Source organism: Cicer arietinum, chromosome 4 (assembly GCF_000331145.2).
Source record: "Cicer arietinum cultivar CDC Frontier isolate Library 1 chromosome 4, Cicar.CDCFrontier_v2.0, whole genome shotgun sequence".
Taxonomy (NCBI): domain Eukaryota; kingdom Viridiplantae; phylum Streptophyta; class Magnoliopsida; order Fabales; family Fabaceae; genus Cicer; species Cicer arietinum.
The window spans coordinates 12047569-12065782 of record NC_021163.2 but is presented as its reverse complement, the minus strand read 5'-3'; the positions used below and the strand labels follow the sequence as shown (position 1 = coordinate 12065782).

Sequence of the window (18214 nt, the reverse complement as noted above, 5' to 3'; positions counted from 1 at the left end):
TAACTAATGTTACATTTTTATGTGTTACATGAAATATGCTTATTTGTTACATGAAGATGTAGGGCTATAACTAAGCACTGCTTCTTTGTGTGCTTCATGAAGATGTATGGTTATAACCAAATACTACTTATTTATGTGTTTCGTAAAAATATAGGGCTAAAAAAAACTGTATACTTTTGTGTTACATGAAGATATGAAAGAAAGAAAAAACCACAACAAGAGGCGTCAAACATCAAAATATTCAATCAAGGAGTAGGGTTGTCTTAAATATTTTAGAGGTTTTATTCTAATTGTAAAAATTGAGTCCTAATAAAAAAAATACAATTTTAATAATTAAAAAAATAGATAAAATAATTTTAATTCTCTATAAACTTTTATTTTAGTCCCTAAAAAAATGTATTCTCGTTTGGTCCCTATAAAATCGTAATAGAGACTAGAAGTGAATAAAAAAAATTATAGACTAAATTTAAAATATCATAATTTTATAGAAATTAACAATATATTTAATTCAAAATCACCTTATTTTATTATATTATAAATACAAAAAATTAGGACATTTACCAATTGGGGATCATGTGTTATTGGACTGCTTACACAACCCAATACAATAGCTAGCCCTATCAAGGAGGATATGAAGATTTAAAGATACAAAGAAGGAGTGTTGAAAATACTATGGCTAAATAGCTTGAGAATATTTTGATAAGATATATATTTAGATTTAGAATAAGATATCACTCGGATATAATTTATATTAGTGTTTAAAATATATTTTTGATATGTTCCTTAATTTAGAGAAATGATATATTTTTATATTACAATTTAGTTTTATATATAGAGTAATGAATAAAAATTTAGAACATATTTTAATCTATAAAATTAGAACATAAGATTTCATACAAAAAGAAGAGACTTCTTTGTACAAAATATTTCACATAATTTTATTTCTGCAAATAAAAGCAACAAAAAAACTTCATTAGTAATATGAGAGACATAAAGTAAAATTATAAATTAAGCATCTTATTTGACACAAGAAGACTTAAAAAGTATATGGATCTTGCTTCATAAAAGAGTTACTAGAAGTAATATCTGGTGAACCTATATTTGAGTTTAAAGAAGTGAAAACATGATTGTTGTGCGGTGGTGATCAATGATAACTCTTCGGTAGGTGTGTACCTACACACATACTCTTATGATCGAGTAAGTTTATAAATGAGAGGAAGAAATTTTATAATTGGAATATTGTATATCTTTAAACTGTGTTAAGCATTTCTATAATATGTGACATGTGGATCGTGGTTTAGTTTCGAATACATGTCATCAATGATAGATGATAATTGTTATCATGGTGTGACTAAGATTGTGATATGAGAATCATGATTGTCTATGTGGCTTTGGGAGGAGGTCCAAGTAAATTTTGATGATCACTCAAATCCTTTTACTCTGTTGTAATACCCTAATTCTCAATTGTATTATATTTGAGCTTGAAATGGATCACAGTGAGTCGCCGATCTAAAATAAAAAGTATATGGTAAAAATCTAACATACATTTTGATGTCAATTTTTATTTAACTAATTACCATTAAAAATTGTATCAAATATAAAGTCAAAGTATATTTATCTATAAAAAGTAAGTGCTAGAGTTTTCTATTGCTGTATTTATCTATAGAAAGGTGTATTTGCTCTAAATATTCATTCTCAACTTCAGTATATTTTTATAATTTGTAAATGTTTGATCATGTAAATGCTAGAATTTTCTATAGATGGATTTACTCTTCTATTACAAACTATGTTTGTAAATTAAAAGTATTTGGATAAAATATTGATATTAATCTCTTATTCAATACACTTAAGGTGACTATTAGAGTTTTTTTAGGAAGTCGTTTCTAGAGATTGAATAGGTCTAAACCCTACTAATTTTCTACTTGACTTGATATAAAATTATATATTTAAAATTAAATTATTAATCTTTTTCTTGTATCATAACTCCTTCTTTGCCTCCATGATAATAGGAGTTTTTTTTAAACGAAGAAAATGGGAGTTGTTATTATATGTATAAGATATCATATTTTATTCTATAAAATAACTCAATTTTGTTTTGTTGTAATTTATCTTTAAAATTTTAAATCACATTCTTTCAAACTCTTCTCTATCCAGCTAAAATTTTGGAGGATCAAAACAAAATTTATTGGTTTTTCTTTGACAAAAGATCAAAGCAGATGATGATGGTTAAGTGTATGATAAAGTATATATCTAATTTGCTGGCAAGCTTTTAATTTTTTGGGATGTAAATTGTCTCACTTATACGCAAAAAAAAAAAGTTAAACACTATGAAAAAACAATTCCCTTGTAAGTTAAATCGTAAAAGTTGCTTAAGTTTAATATAACTGATCATCTACTACTTCCATTTAAGTCAAACTTAATTAACAACAAATGTGAACAATTTATTACTTGATGGTGAATCAAGTTGAATCAGTGATCTGATTCAACACAAGATTTCTAGCCCTATTAATAGTCATGAAACATAAATACAAATGTTCCTCCAACTCATCCAATTGATCACTAAAATTACATTGATTCTTCTTTAATAGGCGCACCACTTCTCCATCGGCTTGAATTTTATCCTCTTTCCTTTCAAGCCAAAACTTAACCATTACCCTTAAATGCTCCATTTCATCATTAAGCCGAGCCACAAGCCGACTAGTTGTCTCCAAGTCTTTGTTCAATATATACGTTCCCTTAGCGGCTGCATCGAGCTGAGCCGTCACCTTAGTCAACTTCCTTTTCGAAGCCAAATTCATCAAAGCTAGTCCAGGCATAGCCACGAGCAATGCAAAGCCATGAGCCACAACAAGCACAACAAGGGAAGCCGTTATCACCACCACAACAAAACAATTCGAGCAACGTTTTAGCATGGTAACCATTTTAAGCTTGGCACGTGCGTTATCACGGCTCGACTCAAGCCGTTTTTGTAAATCAAAGCAATTACCTAAACTGACCCGAACCCGACACGGAGATGGACCAGATATAGAAAATGGGTTTAAAGAGTTTGAAAACTCAATTAAATGGGCCACTACTATTGGAGAAGGAATTTGATTGGTTGAAACACATTGAAGAATGGTATTAAGTGATCTATATTTAACACGAACACTATCAATGTCTTTTAACAAATGGCTACAAAGTAAAGAGGCATTAGCAGTGTGGGTAAAATAGTCTTTTAGGAGAGAATGGATTTCGGGCTGAAGTTTGGTTTGGGCCAAGATCTGTGTAACCGTGGGCTGATCTGGGTCCAATAGGTGTTCGGCAAATAAACGGTAAGATGGAAGACGGGTTGATGTGGTGGACTCTTCTGTTGACAAACAAGATTTACGACATTCAGCATTTGAATATTCAACCACATGTGTCCAAAATTCTATGTATGATTCTGTTCGAAATGCATTGGCATATTCTTCACGCACGTCTACCCTTGTTTCATGATTTGGAGAACTATGCCTGCACACTGTTGCATGTCACTTACTGCCATTAATTTATTAATACGTTGCCATTAAATCAAATTAATAAACTATAGTGACAATTATGAGTATTGTACATTAACCACCATGCAATAGATGATGTGAGAATAGTTAGATCTATAGATACAGTTTTTCTTTCTATATCTAACAGCTACTGCTGCACTGTGTAGCTTTTGTAGAAATTCGTACTCTAGTCAGCTGCACTATAAAAACTAAAAACTGTTTTAATATAAAATTAGTTCGTAGATGATTGATTTTATTGAGAAATTCAACGTGTACATATATCAATTCGACATTTGAATTTTAATTAATAACTTAATAAGTTTATTGTTTTAAAAAAAGAATTATCATTTAAAATATTATAATAACTAAATATTATGTACCATAAATGTCAGCAAAATAAAAAATAAAAATTGAATTTTTTTTTCATAGCAGTAAATATTGAATATTTTTTACAATGTAAAAAATTAGTATAATGCTTTAAAATAATGAAATGGTGTTTTTCTTATGACATAGTATTTCTTAAAATATAGAAGTCGATAAATAATTCTTTGAATGCATAAAAATAAAAATAATGTTAATTTATTAGTTTAGAGACAAATGTCTACTTTTTTTTATATATGAAAAGAATTTAGATTATCCTCTGTAACTAATTTTATTGTGCAGTCGGTGTTGATTTATTTATGGATTAGACAACCGATAATTAAAAATATGTTGATATCATGGTTCAAAATTGCTTGTGATTATCAAAATTGTTTTTTTTATAAAGAATGAAATATTGCTGCTCTTGATAATTTTAACTTTTTTGCATGATAAGTGATAGAAGTTCAATAAGGAAAAAGGAAAAGGATAAAGTGTGATTACTGGAACACGGAAACAACTTCTTCTTTATATGCCGAACCAATTTGTTCTTCATCTCTGTTATCATATCTTATACTGCAAATCAACACATATGAGAGATAACTCAGAAGCTATGAAACACAAATACCGAATACTAAACACAACATTGAATATCAATAATAATAATAATTTGACAAAATGAATTAATTAAATATATTCAAAGTATTATTAAGTAAATACACGTGTTGGTGTTCACGAGGAGAGAGGCAATAATAATAGTTATAATGAGTATCTCTTTTTCAAATGAAATTCAATTAGATGCCACCTTTGTGATGAATGAAGCTTTTGCTCTTGAAAACTTTTGCAAATGTAGGAATTTTTAAGTAGGTACTGTTCTCTCTGCAAGAGAATTTTTTTCGAACTTTTATAATGCATTGCCATTTTAGTTTTGGCTGTTGCTTATAAGAAAGACTTTGTGAGATCAATGCTATCTATTATTGATATCTTGTAGTGTACGTGAAGGATAGTGATCTTGATTTGGCGTATTGGAAGAATGTTTTAGAAGACTACAATTATCTTCCGCCATAATCAAGATATAAGCAAAGAAAGAATGAACATGTCAACGATGCCAACATACATCATTATTTTTTATTTTGAGTTGTAAAAAATATCTTATAAATTTATCACCAAGGAAGTCCATTTTAAAAGGTGCAAACAAATCCATTACACGTAAAATATTAAATTTTATATTAAATTTAACTTATATTAAAGTGAAAATTGTATCTCTTTATATATTATTATAGAGTTCTATCTCTTATCTATGTGGTGCTATATCTCTTATCTATGTGGTGCTATATCTCTTATCTATTTGAGTGGGATTTGGATTTTCCCAATATGGAAAACCAATGCTGTTTATGTTAAACATAGTTTAAACATTAAATTATATTACTCATAGTTTAGTTCATTTTTCAAAACATGCTGGATCTAGGACTTGGTTGGTTGGGTTATGTCCCAACATAGTCAAACTTTGTTGTTGGTTTTCCTGTTTTTTCTTGTAGATAATGATGAAAGTATTTTACCATTAAAAAATAAAAAATATAAAGATTTAGATAACAAATCAATCCACTTTTAATTTTAAATAAAACTAATCAACTTTTTTAAAGGGGATAATCGACTCTCTTAGACTTCATAGATATGACTCCCATTTAACTAACTTTATTAGCACACCTAATTACAATAGATAATATATAAAAAATTGTGTAGTTTCAAATAAAATGTCAGTTTAATATGCACTAAATTTATGGAAGATTGGTGTAACACAATTTATTTTAATAAATATGCAGTCTTGAAATCAACCACACAAATACAAGCAATAGTAAAAATGTGGAAACTAGCTAACTAATGAGTTGTTACATATGTTGCATTTGATTAAATTTAACTTTGCAGTTTGACGTGGTAGAGAAGATATTTTTACATTGGATGCTATGCTTGTTATCCACTATTAATTTGTAATCACGCTTAAAAATAACCCACGTAAGTGCTAACAACAGTAGACACAAATGCTTACGTTGCAGGATCACGATCAACAACCTCATCTTGTTGCACCTTAGCACCCTTCCAATTAGATAAGAATATTGTCACGGTCGCCCAAACACGTTTGATGTCCTGAAGTAAATAATATAGTGAAAACTGAGTCAAGATTGAAATAAGGAAAAGTTCTAAGTATTCGAATTTCAAGTGGAGAACTTAAATTAATTGACTTAAAAGCTTAAATCTACAAAAAAGTAAAAATACAAGGTTGAAGAAATTTAATTTAATGAGTCGGGAATCTAATTACAGTGGTAATAGTAGACAAAACACTGTTATAAACCATTACAGATAAAAAAATACGATTAAGGATTACTCGATTTTGGACTTCACTGAAACAATTGTGTAGTTGTTTGTATAAAGAAACTTTTTTGATAAAATGTTTGTATAATTAAAATAATTTTGAATAAAAATATTTTTGTTTTTGGTATTAAGAACTAATCATCAAATATTTAATATTTTTCAATTAAGTTGACTATCGTGTATTAGGTAATATTTTATCTACTACAAATAAATACACCAAAATAATGACATAGTCTAATATAGAGAGCTATTCGCACGATTTAGAGCCTTTTACGACGTCAGGCTTCACTTTAATAACGTCACAAGTTTCATACATTTCAAAATATTAATTATAATCAAAGAATCATAAACTAAAATAAATAGATAATGAAGTGATTCATAAAAATAAGCTCAAATTCAATTCAAAATTTAAACTAATATTGCAGAGCCCTCTAACAAGAGAACCCTTCCCAAAAACTAGCGTATGCCGCTAATAAGTGACGCGCACACGGTATTCTTTAGTAAAAGGCGAAAGAATAGTTCGCTATGTGCTCATCACACGGCTCCGTGCTTTTACATTGGGGCAGGTCCTTTTGATTTTATATCACGATCAGTTTAGTTTCACGCAGACCTACCCGATGTGGGGCTATTTACGCAGTAGACACCCGCTAACTTAGCCCTTCCCTATCTCCTTTCCCTGCTATCACAGTCTTCTTCCCCCATTCACACACCTCAAACATGACATTGAAGCTTTTATTTTAGAGAAAGAGACCAAGATTTATATATCTATGATTGGTCCTCAACGAAATCTATGCTTCAGATATTTCTTAATCGTTGTTCTTCCTATTTTAAGTCACATTAAAATTATTCTTCCTTCTCAACCTAGCAGAGTTAACTAAGTACCATTTACTTTCTCATCCTTCCTTCCATCATTGAGGGTTTTGTATCTGCTTAACACAATCATATCAGTGAGGGTTTTGTAACTCTTATGTTAAAAATCTGATAAACTTGCAAGGTTTTGTAACTGTGAGGTTTCTGTTACTTGAAACAAGCTTCAGCTTTTTGTGCAATCATTTTTCTTCTTGGAGATGAGAGTGGCGTGAGAATCATAAGAAAGGTTCTTGATCATGAGCAACTAATAACTACATTAATGGTTTGAAACCGTCCAACCTCAATGATTGATTTTTTATGTTCCTTTGTCAGCATATCATGAAAACAAGGTGCAAATATTGTAGTATAAGTTGTTTTTCTTTTTTAGTAAAAAAATAAGTTTGTTGTTTCTTCATTTTTTATAATCATATTGCTGTTAAAATAAATAATTTGCTTCACGAAGCACCATTACTGATGGGATTTATTATTAAGAAAAAGAAATTAGTATTGTGGATTAACTGTGACAAATGGGAAATACACTCAAAGAGTATTTTCTTAATCAAGTGTTAACTCATAACTCATAAGGCATGCATCTCATTATTTTGTACCGGAATTCAGTTGAAAATTAAGGTTCTGAAGTTGGTTTCTTTATAATTGAATTTTAATAATATTTACTTTTTTTGCTTTGGCAGCATCTCAAAATTGAAATCGATGATGTGCTAGAGGTGTACAGATGATGAGTTTGTATGTGTCTTTTAACTGGTCCTAACATTATATCTAGCCTATTTATAGACTTGAATATGATCTTTAACTTGATAAAATTGATGAGGTGTGGATTCAATAACCACGGATTCATACAAGGCAAGATTGAGTTCGTCCAACATCAATACATATTTACAAACATAATAATTTTGGCATAAAAGTATTTTTATAAATTTATTTAAATAGTTTATATGATACAATACTACTCACTATGTGTGTTATAATTCACTATCATCAGAGTCGGCTATCAATCTGAGCAACCAAAACATTGACACAAGTCCCTAATTAGGGAGAGCTCCAATTTTTTTTTATAGTATATACTAACATTTGAAAAATTACAGCATTGATATCTTAATTTTGTAAGTTAAACACTTTAAAATTTTATATTTGTACCTTATGCTTAGAATAAAAATCCAGTTTTTATATTTGCACCATATGCCTAGAATAAAACTCAGTTTCCCTCCAATGTGAATTTGTAATAGCGGCTGCAGCCTACGAGGTGCCACCACCCATCACCAAATGATAGAATCTTGAATCTAGATGTTAGGGGCCTAATTTTTAAATTCGAACAAGACCGCCAAAAACATTGAGACGACCCTAACTATCACATCACATCCAATAAAACAACACATAAGTTAGGAGCAACTCATTAACAATGTATTGTTTGTTGGAAAACACTAGTAAGTGTTGAGTCTTCTCACACTTTAGGAAAATGTTGAGTCTTCTAACACTTTAAGAAAGGGACCAGTGATTAGTGTGTCAACCACTCAACCATAAATTGATCATTCCTTCTTCAGTATTTTGTCCTTAGACTTATTCCATTTTATTTAATGGGATTACGGTCAACATGACCCGAAACTTGTGAGTCAGGACATGTGGATGGGACAAAGCAAATTTTATACACCACTATAATCTGAGTTTTGCGGCAATTAAGAGGTATGTGATCATATAGAAACCCGATGAGTTGCATGTTCAATAAGAACATGTCCATACAACATCGAGTTGGTCCAGTTAAAGTTGTCAAATACATGCTCACAATCATAATAGTTTTGGCATAACAACATATATGTTAGGAAGAACTCACTCATAATTCATGCACCTTCGGTCATGTAATTCACTATCACACTACACTCAATAAAACATCACATATGTTAGGAACAACTTATTTATAATGTATTGTTTGCTAGAAGAAACTCGTAAGTGTTGAGTCGTCCTACACTTTTAAGTATGTGAGAAGTGACTAGTGTGTAAACCATAAAATTGGTGGGATGTCTTGCCTAAACATGTGAAGCTCTAAACCCAAATTTCATGAGATGTTTTAAATGACTAGATATCATTATGTAGAAGGGTCTAAATAAATCATATTATGATATGTCATTGGTTAGATTAGGTCGATTTCTATTATGATTAGCTTGTATAAGTATGGAATTGGTGAGTATAAGTATGGAATTGGTGAGTGTAATAATTTACAAGAATTAACGAGTAAACAATTTAACTAGAGTCTATAGTTTCTTTATTACATTTCTCCTTGTATTGTACCACCATAAAGTGTTAGATTTCGATAGTAGTAGGGACGTGTTTTTTAACAATTTCGATAGTCTATAAATACCACACCAAAGTTAAGTACTCTCACCTTAACATTAACATCACCATAGATAAAGATTGGTATATATAGATGACTTGAAGGAAGCATAAAAGGATATCAATGTCAAATAAAAGGATATCAATATCAAATGTAGAAAACTTCACATTTGGCCGTTAAATTTCACTTCTAGTCAATTATTAGTTGATGTGCTTCTGTTGTCGTATTTTTTATGCCCTTACAAATTTGATAAGTGTTTATAAGAAAATTTAACGAAGAGATGTATAAGTTAATTTGAAATAAATTATTATTTAAAAACTCCTAGTTACTGTGACATTCTTCTAAATTTTTATTTTTCACAAGTATTAGAAGAAATTCATCAAAATTGATTATTGTTATTATCTTACTATATTCACCGCTTTTATTTACTAGACATTATCAAGATTATTTTCAACTAGAAATCATTTTATTCACTAATCTGGCCTTGCAATAAATTATAGAAAAGAAAAACAAAATATGCAAATATGCACGACTAAAAGAATTATACTGATAATTTCATTCCAATTTTCACTGAGATGCTTTATAATTAAAATATGAAAAATAATAAACTTGGAAAATTTTGAAAATATGCTTTATAACTAGTGCAAGTCAAGAAAATGTAATAGCTGAAAACTCCTTCCTGTCTAAAAAAAACTGAAACTCCAAAGACAATACGAAGTTCTTTATAGAATTTAAGAAGGTTAGTGAACTGAAAAGAAAAAAAAAACTGAAATTGGGAGGCTCATTGTTAAATTAGTTTTAAACTACGATAGACCAAAGTCCAATTTAGAATCTAAAATATTTATATAAATAATATTTTAACTCTTTTGACATTTTATTAATAATAAGAGAGAAATGAATTTGAACAATTTTATATAAATAATCAAACAATTAACACCATCTTAATATATTTTTCGAAACCAAAACAAGCTTCATTAGTAATAGATGTATAAATTAACTTACTATTTTAAGCGTTTTGAACTCACAAAAACGGTTATCACAGTTATATTTTTTACAAAATCAATAAACTTTGATCGAAATAAATAAAAAGTTTAACAACCATTCAATTATGTCAGTTCACATACCCAATCGCATTGTATAATTAAAACTTCTAATATTACATACAATAATAAGCGAAAATGTTTATGACAATTACTAAATTGATTTAAACATCAACGAAATAAAAAACAATTTTCAATTAATATGATAAATAAACAAAGTCTACAATCGTTAAACTAATTGTAGAGTTCTCAAAATGAGAACTCTTCCCAAAAAGAAGCGTATGCCGCTAATATGTGACGTACACACGGTATTCTTTAGTAAAAGGCGAAAGAATAGTTCGCTTTGTGCTCATCACACGGCTCCGTGCCTTCTTTCGGAAATAGGTTCTTTCATTTTATAATACGATTAGTTTAGCTTTATTCATACGCTACCGATGTGGGGCTTTACTCGTAGACACGCGATAACTTGATCCTTTCCTTTCTCCTTTCCCTGTTTTCACAGTCTTCTTCCCCCATTCACACACCCATTACGATTCTCTTCAATCGCATATCTTTAAAATATGAATACATTTATTTATTCAATATCTCAAAGCTTGAAGATCAAACATGACATTGAAGCTTTTATTTCAGGAGAAAGAGACCAAGATTTATATATCTGTGATTGTTTTACAAAGTACGATACCCCTCAACGAAATCTATGCTTCAGATATTTCTAATCATTGCTTCATAGTAGCATTTGAAGTCACGTTAAAATTCTTCTTCGTTCTCAAGCTGCAGAAGCTTCCCTATTCCTTAGCATGATTCGTTTCTCTGGAATTTTCTCTATTCATTTTTTTCCTCTATCCAACAGAAGCACAAGCTACTGTTTCTTGCCACTAAAATCATTCTTTGTAAAGTTTGTTTCTTTTAGTTGAAATGAAACAAACTTCAGCTTTTTGAGCAATCGTCATTTTTCTAGGGGAAGAGAGATATATAGGAACTATGGTGTTGCTGAAATATTTTCTAGAACTTGCTTTCCTCTATAGTCTCTCTTCTATACTTACCAACAAAGGTTCTTGATCATGACTAAATAACTACAATATTTTTTTTTTGTGTGTTAATATAACTACAATGGTGTTAAACCTTCCAACCTCAATGATTGATATGCCATGATTTTTTTTAAATCAGGATAAAGAAAAAATATGTTACCAAATACTAAATTGACGAAAAAGTGTTTAAAGTATGTTGAGGTGATGATCACTACATTGGTGCAAACTTTATTTTGAACTTCTAATATATTTTTCATTTATTTGAAGCAATGAACAAAGTGTATGTTTGATTTTATTTATTAGAGGCAATTAAGCTTTTAAAAATATAAAGCACTTTTGTTCTTGTGGTGGGATAAAAGTGATAGCAAAGTGATATGAAAATTTGAATGTCTAGTGTCTTAAAATTGTGACAAAAATTATATTAAAATGTGAGATTTATGAATTGAACTAAAAACCAAACAAGTGTAAAATTGGTTTTTATATGTGTAAGTGTGTTTTGGAAAACAATTACAGTAAAAAAGTACACTTGATCAAAACAATAAAAAACATACATTGTACACAAAACTTTAACATTTTGCTCTTAATTTTAAATAGTTGTATTTAATTAGTTATTTTTCACAATTACTGGTTGAGACTTTCATAAAAAACAATTTTTATTTTTTACACTTAATGTTATAAATCATAATAATACTTTAACTTATTTATTTTTATTACTAAAAGTATCTCCTATCAAAAGTCAGAGACTAATCTTTCGAAGTGCATAAATCCATTTTAAAAAATTGACATCTTTCAAGAAATGTTCTTCTATGCACACCAATACCAAACAAGAATCAAATTGGTGATCATGTGCTTATAGAACTTAATTATCTACCAACTATGTCACATTAGTCTTTGTCATAATACTTAATTTTACAAACAAGATTAAACAGCTCTTTACCAAGCCACATTTATCACTATTGAGCATATATAAAATAGAGAGCAACACCACTGCTGGTTTCTACCAGATACTTATAACCTTATTTTATATATGCTAAAAATTATTATCTCACTCATGTAGCGCAGCAATAAAATATAGAAAAGAGAAGAAAAAAAGATGCACGTGCAAGAGAAAAAAGAATAATACTGATGATGTTCCAATTTTCAGTACCTAATTGAAAGAAAGCAACTACTACATTACAAAGCAAAATGATAAAGAAACAATTGAGACCAATGACCCTAATTTTACTAACAACACAATAATAAAAAAAATAAAAAAGGGCTCTCTGAATTTGACTAGATACATGCAAGCTTATGCAGAAGCCAATGCTTTGTCAACTTCTACGGCTTCTCCAGCCCACTGCTGCACCCGTTGAGTTGTATTATCCACCTACAATTGCCAAGAGTTAAGTGAAAAGAGTTCAACTATTTTATCTTTTGTTATTGAAATATCTCATAGATAAACACTTAAATTGATAAGCTCTTATGTGATTCGCTCTTAAGGTTAAGGATAAGAAAGAAAAAGGGTGACTGTGTTGCTTTGAAGATGAAAACTTATCAATATTAAAAGAGTGTTGGAATGAGAAGCATTTTATACCTCTTTCTGCCAATTGGTTTTGTAAAGTATCCCCGAAAGCAGCAACGTCTGGAGGACAATTCCACATATCATACCTCCCCAAAGTCCCTAAACGAGAAAAAAATAAATCAGGATTACCAAATGGGAAAAGTAAAAAGTATGTTTACCAAATTTGTGAAGATTTTCAAGGTGGCTTTAGATAGAATTAGAATATAATGAATAATGAATACATTACCTTAACCCCCAAATTTGCAACATAACCAAGAAGGTAGCCTAGTGGAAGCCCAAACAAGTAATAACAACCTATATTGATGTAAGCCACCAGGGCCTGCCACCCACCTCCAATAGCAACACCTGTAACAAATGATTTCCATTTTGTGAATAGGAGATAATATTTTACCCTTCATGAAGTAGAAAAGGAAGATGGTTACAAATTTGTACCGGAAATCACTGGTTGAACGCTGTTTAGGACCATTGTCACGGCAAGGAGGTTTCCTAGTTTTCCAACTGCCTCTTGTAAAGGCTTGCTGTTGGTAAAGATAACGGCAAAATAGTCCTTAGCAAACAATATAACAGCCATGAAGAAAAATCCGATGAAAATAGATTGAAAGACTGTCACGTAGACAGAGTATTTGGCAGCTCTTGGATGTCGAAGTCCAAGTTCGTTGGAAACTCTGACACTGAAAAAACAAAAAGAATACAAAGGTGAATCAAACATGACTATATAAAAAACTATATGCATCTAATGCTAACAATGTGACACAGTTATACATTATGTATATTTAACAAGTCGATACGCATACCATCACTTTGCATCTAGGCACCTTGGAATTTCATCAATCATAAATTGGAATGGCAACAGTAAGACATAACTTTATGCTGCATACCTTATAGCTGCATTTACTCCAATGAAGATCATGCCTTCCCATCCATTGTAATTCATGCTATAAAACATCATTGAATGTATTAGCAAATTTCTATTAATAATGTATTAACAAAACATCCACAATTTCAACAATTGATTACTAATATCAAACTACAAACTGCTTGATATAAATTGGTTAGAAGAGCAACAACGATTCAAATGAAAACAGGTACAAAAAGCACAATCAAAGAACAAACGAGATTTGACCACGAAGTTCAGCTAATTGTGTCTTGCAATACCTTTCTATTATGATTCAAGCTTAGGGGTACATATTACAACTTGCGTTTCAATACTACGATCCAGTTTACAAGATTACCCCTCAACAATTGGCCGACCTACCCACTTATCAGTAGTAAACTATGAGTCATACTTAACAAAAAATTTGTCTTGATTTGTGTATTTGACATGTTCCCTCAACAATTTCAAAATCTTATTTGCATAGAAGAATAAAGGAAAAGAGAGTTAATTTAGAATTTCACAACTTCAATGAAATCACATAATATATTCATTTATAGCAATGCAAATGGAACTGCAACCATTAAGGAATATGCTATGCCACTAGAATTAGCTAGGACAACAAGCCTTTTTTTAATGATAGCATAATCTTACCATATAGATAGTGAATCAACCGCAATCACTGCATTATCAAGATGACCAGCAAGAACTATGAGGCTCATCATATACCAAATTTCAAGGCAAAGCATTACCGCCGACGCAATGGAGAGACTAATAAAGGACCATATATCCTTAAGAGCCAACCATGACAATCCACTCCATCCATCCTTACACCAGCCAACCACATAAACAAGTTGAGCCAAAGTAATTCCCCAACTCGTGACATTGAATGCCACGGCCGCACCAGTTAAGCCCCAACCTAATACATAAATCAAGAGCCAGAGCAACCCAATATGCAAAATTAGAGCCACTAACCCAATCCAAGCAATGACATTAACCTTACTTTGAGCCTGAAGGAACTTTTGGGTTGGAAAATTGAAGGAAAGTGATAGAAACTGAGGAATTACTAAAAGGGCGAAACTTCCAGCTAGATCAGCCATATCTTCCTGCTGGCCAAGAAGTTTCAAAATTGGAGCAGCAAAAATGTATATTGGCAAGAGGATAATACTTGTCCCTAATAAAATTAACCATGACCGTTGCATGTAAACACCAAGCATATGAACCTGACCAGCTCCATAAGCTTGACCGCAGAGCGTCTCCGTTGCGCTCCCCATGCCTAGCTACAGGTTTAGTAAAATACCATCAAAATCTTGTCCTTAAGAAACAAAAACTTTGTTGACAAGTAAGTTTCCATACAACTTGGTTTCTGTTTTGAATCCAAGTTTTCCTGACATAACATTTAATAAATACACAACACAAAATTGAATACAAGGTAAATAAAAAATCAATTAGAACTTCAAAACAGGTGGTATCTGGTGTCAAATGCAACATTATATTTTACCAATAAAATAACATGAAACACTATTCCAAATTCCCTGCAATCACTGGCTGCACGCATTCACGCAGTAAGTCAGATCTCAAACAGATTTTTATTTTACTTTAAACTAAAATTAACAAACTTGAGATCCATATTATCTGATGGCAGTCAATGACTGCGTGAATGTGTGTGGTAAGTGACTGCATGAATCCAGATTCATGAAACACTACAAAATGCTCTGCATCTTCATAACTAACAAAAGCCAACACATTATTAAAACCATTAAATCCTTAATTTTTATATTAAGAAAAATCCTTCTTTCTAGGTTGTTCTTCTTCAGGAAGGTAAAATCAAACAAAAAAAAGATACTAAATTTAAGCTAAAAGCAAATCAGGGAAAAACATTTGCTTAGTTTCACAGACAATAGTGAGAAAATAGAAATCAACTTAAAAAAATATTTGAAATTCAGCAAAAATCTCTGTTTTTCTTTCTCCTTCATGAAACTAAGCTACACTCCAAAAGTCCAAACCAAAAAAAGATACTAAATTTAAGCTCCAAACAAATAATGGAAAAACATTATCTTAGTTTCACAGAAGACAAAAAAAAAAGAGAGAAAATAGAAATCAACTTAAAAGAATATTTGAAATTCAGCAAAAAAAACAAAAATATCTTAGCTACACTCGACCCAGAAAAATAAATAAACAATGGGGTTTGACTATAATTAAAAAAATAAAAAAAATAAAAAAAAACTCAAACGGGTAGAAGGAAATGAAACAAAAAATATTACTAAAAAAAAATCATGAATATCACTGTATAGCAAAAAAAAACATATATTATTATAATTATTGAAAAGCGTTGGAGAGAGAAAAGGAAGAAAAGAGAGATACCATGAAACCAAAAGCAAAAGTGCCAATGACAGAGTTAATGAGAGAAACAGCAGAGAGTTCAATATCTCCGAGATGACCAACGAAGATGTTTGTAAAAGAATTAACACCGTATTGACACAAAATGTTGAAAACTATTGGCAATGCAATCTTCCATATTCTAACTGTTTCAATCATGAAAACTTTCTTGGTTTCCTTAAACCCTTTCACCTCCGCATAATCGCCGTCTTCCTCCACCAACGCCGACGCACCGTTTAGCAGGGGAGTATCCATGTCAATCACCGTACACGTGTATGGCAGTGATTGACAGTTGAATGTGAAGTGTTGTAGAACTTAGTTTGATATAGTTTGGTTGGTTTGCCTTATTATTATAGTCACGGTACTCACCAAACTTATACGATGAATCATTTATCGCACTCTATCTTCTGTTTTGTCCCTCTTCACTTAGCACACTCTCTCTCTCTCTCAAAACCTTAACCTTAATGCATGGCTTGTTGGGTAAGTAAGGGTAAAGAGCAAAACCATTATAAATAATTAAATTACACTATTTTTAAAAATAGTGTTGATATATTTAATTTATGTATGTCTAATAAAAAGTTATGTTTATTGTCTTCAATAAGTAATAAATTGAATCATTTAAAACATAAAACTTATTTAAAATGAGAGGTAGTTTACTAAATTAATTATTGAGTATGAGAGTTGTTAATATCATTGTGTGTAGCCATTATTTTCTTTAACTAGTGATTATTTTACATTACTAAACTAATTATCGTTATTTTACTTAATTAACTATCAATTTCTTAATATAATATTTTTTACTTGATAACATGGTACTAAGTTCACTTAAATACTTGTAACAACATTACTTATTTTATTCAATTTACTAACTAGAACTAGACTATATACTTAATTATTCACTAATCAATGCTTACTCAATTAATAATCATTGTCTACATCGCTTATTAATCTCATTATTATAATTACCCAATGATTACTCCCTTTATTTATAACTTTATTCCATTGTTCTACTAATTAAACAATCTAATATAACTAGCTTTTAAATTCTAATTTACTTCCACCTAATTAATCAATTAATTAGGTAATTTTAGAGATTATTTAGCCTCATCAATCGATTAACTTGACTTCATTAATCCGATATTTCAGCCGTGTTAATGAATAAAGATAACAGTTGACAAAGCCTAATCAGTTTCAAATATTATTTGGAATTTTAGTTTAGTTCTTCCATTTTATATTGATTACAAAATAATACAAAACTATTTATTGTTACTAGAATCAACTTACTTCATAAGTTAATCTATTTAATAACTCATAAATCTTTATAAACATTAAATTTTATTAATTTAATTATTAATTATTTTTATATTATTTAAATAATCATTTATGCTAAAAGTTGTAGAAATTTAATATTTGTAGCCATATAATTTTGTTAATATTTTACTTATACATATATTATACATATAAATGAATCACTCAATAAAATATAAAAATGTTCTTCTATTTTTATGAAAATTTACATATTTAATTTATTTGATAAGAAATATTAATTTAAAAGTTGGATCAATAAAATTCAATATCTATAAAAATTTATTAAATAACTCTGATAAGAACTACTCTTTAATTTTCACTCTATATTATAATATATTATATTACAACAACTATGATGTCCGAAAATATTGTGATTGAAATAGTCATCCAAATTAATAATGTGAAAGTAACAATTAGTTTAGAATATATAGCTCCATTCTATATTCTAAACTAATTTATTCTAAACTAATCGTGGGCTTGATTGTAAACTAATTAAAACCTTGGCATTCTCATTTTGGATAAATGATTTTCATTTTATTGTAAACTTTTCGTGGTGTTAGTTTTTGAAAAATTATACTAGTGGTATGGTTCATTG

The 18214-nt window shown here is 29.8% G+C and overlaps 2 protein-coding genes and 2 non-coding genes across 7 annotated transcripts; all 4 read right to left on the bottom strand.

Annotated features, from left to right (window-relative positions):
• Positions 1-2326: 2326 nt before the first annotated feature.
• Positions 2327-6656, bottom strand: LOC101515104 (UPF0496 protein At3g49070). 4 transcript variants are annotated; one of them, XM_027333397.2, is made up of 3 exons: positions 5917-6656; positions 4374-4445; positions 2327-3496 (listed from the first exon to the last, which is right to left on the bottom strand). In XM_027333397.2, the coding sequence occupies exons 2-3, from the start codon at positions 4435-4437 to the stop codon at positions 2460-2462; spliced, it is 1101 nt and encodes a 366-aa protein (XP_027189198.1). In that variant the 5' UTR covers positions 4438-4445; positions 5917-6656; the 3' UTR covers positions 2327-2459. The 4 variants fall into 4 exon arrangements, with proteins under 4 accessions (XP_027189198.1, XP_027189194.1, XP_027189195.1 ...); XM_027333393.2 differs by lacking the exon at positions 5917-6656 and adding an exon at positions 4675-4810 and having other exon boundaries at positions 2327-3489; XM_027333394.2 differs by lacking the exon at positions 5917-6656 and adding an exon at positions 4675-4742.
• A 9-nt stretch (positions 6657-6665) lies between these two features.
• LOC113786395 (U5 spliceosomal RNA) lies at positions 6666-6783 on the bottom strand. Its single transcript, XR_003472678.1, has one exon. It is a non-coding gene; the product is annotated as a U5 spliceosomal RNA (small nuclear RNA).
• A 3932-nt stretch (positions 6784-10715) lies between these two features.
• On the bottom strand, positions 10716-10834 carry LOC113786396 (U5 spliceosomal RNA). Its single transcript, XR_003472679.1, has one exon. It is a non-coding gene; the product is annotated as a U5 spliceosomal RNA (small nuclear RNA).
• A 1766-nt stretch (positions 10835-12600) lies between these two features.
• LOC101514779 (protein DETOXIFICATION 35) lies at positions 12601-16774 on the bottom strand. Its single transcript, XM_004496477.4, has 7 exons — positions 16297-16774; positions 14587-15212; positions 13940-13996; positions 13494-13732; positions 13288-13406; positions 13074-13160; positions 12601-12866 (listed from the first exon to the last, which is right to left on the bottom strand). The coding sequence occupies exons 1-7, from the start codon at positions 16564-16566 to the stop codon at positions 12789-12791; spliced, it is 1476 nt and encodes a 491-aa protein (XP_004496534.1). The 5' UTR covers positions 16567-16774; the 3' UTR covers positions 12601-12788.
• Positions 16775-18214: the final 1440 nt, after the last annotated feature.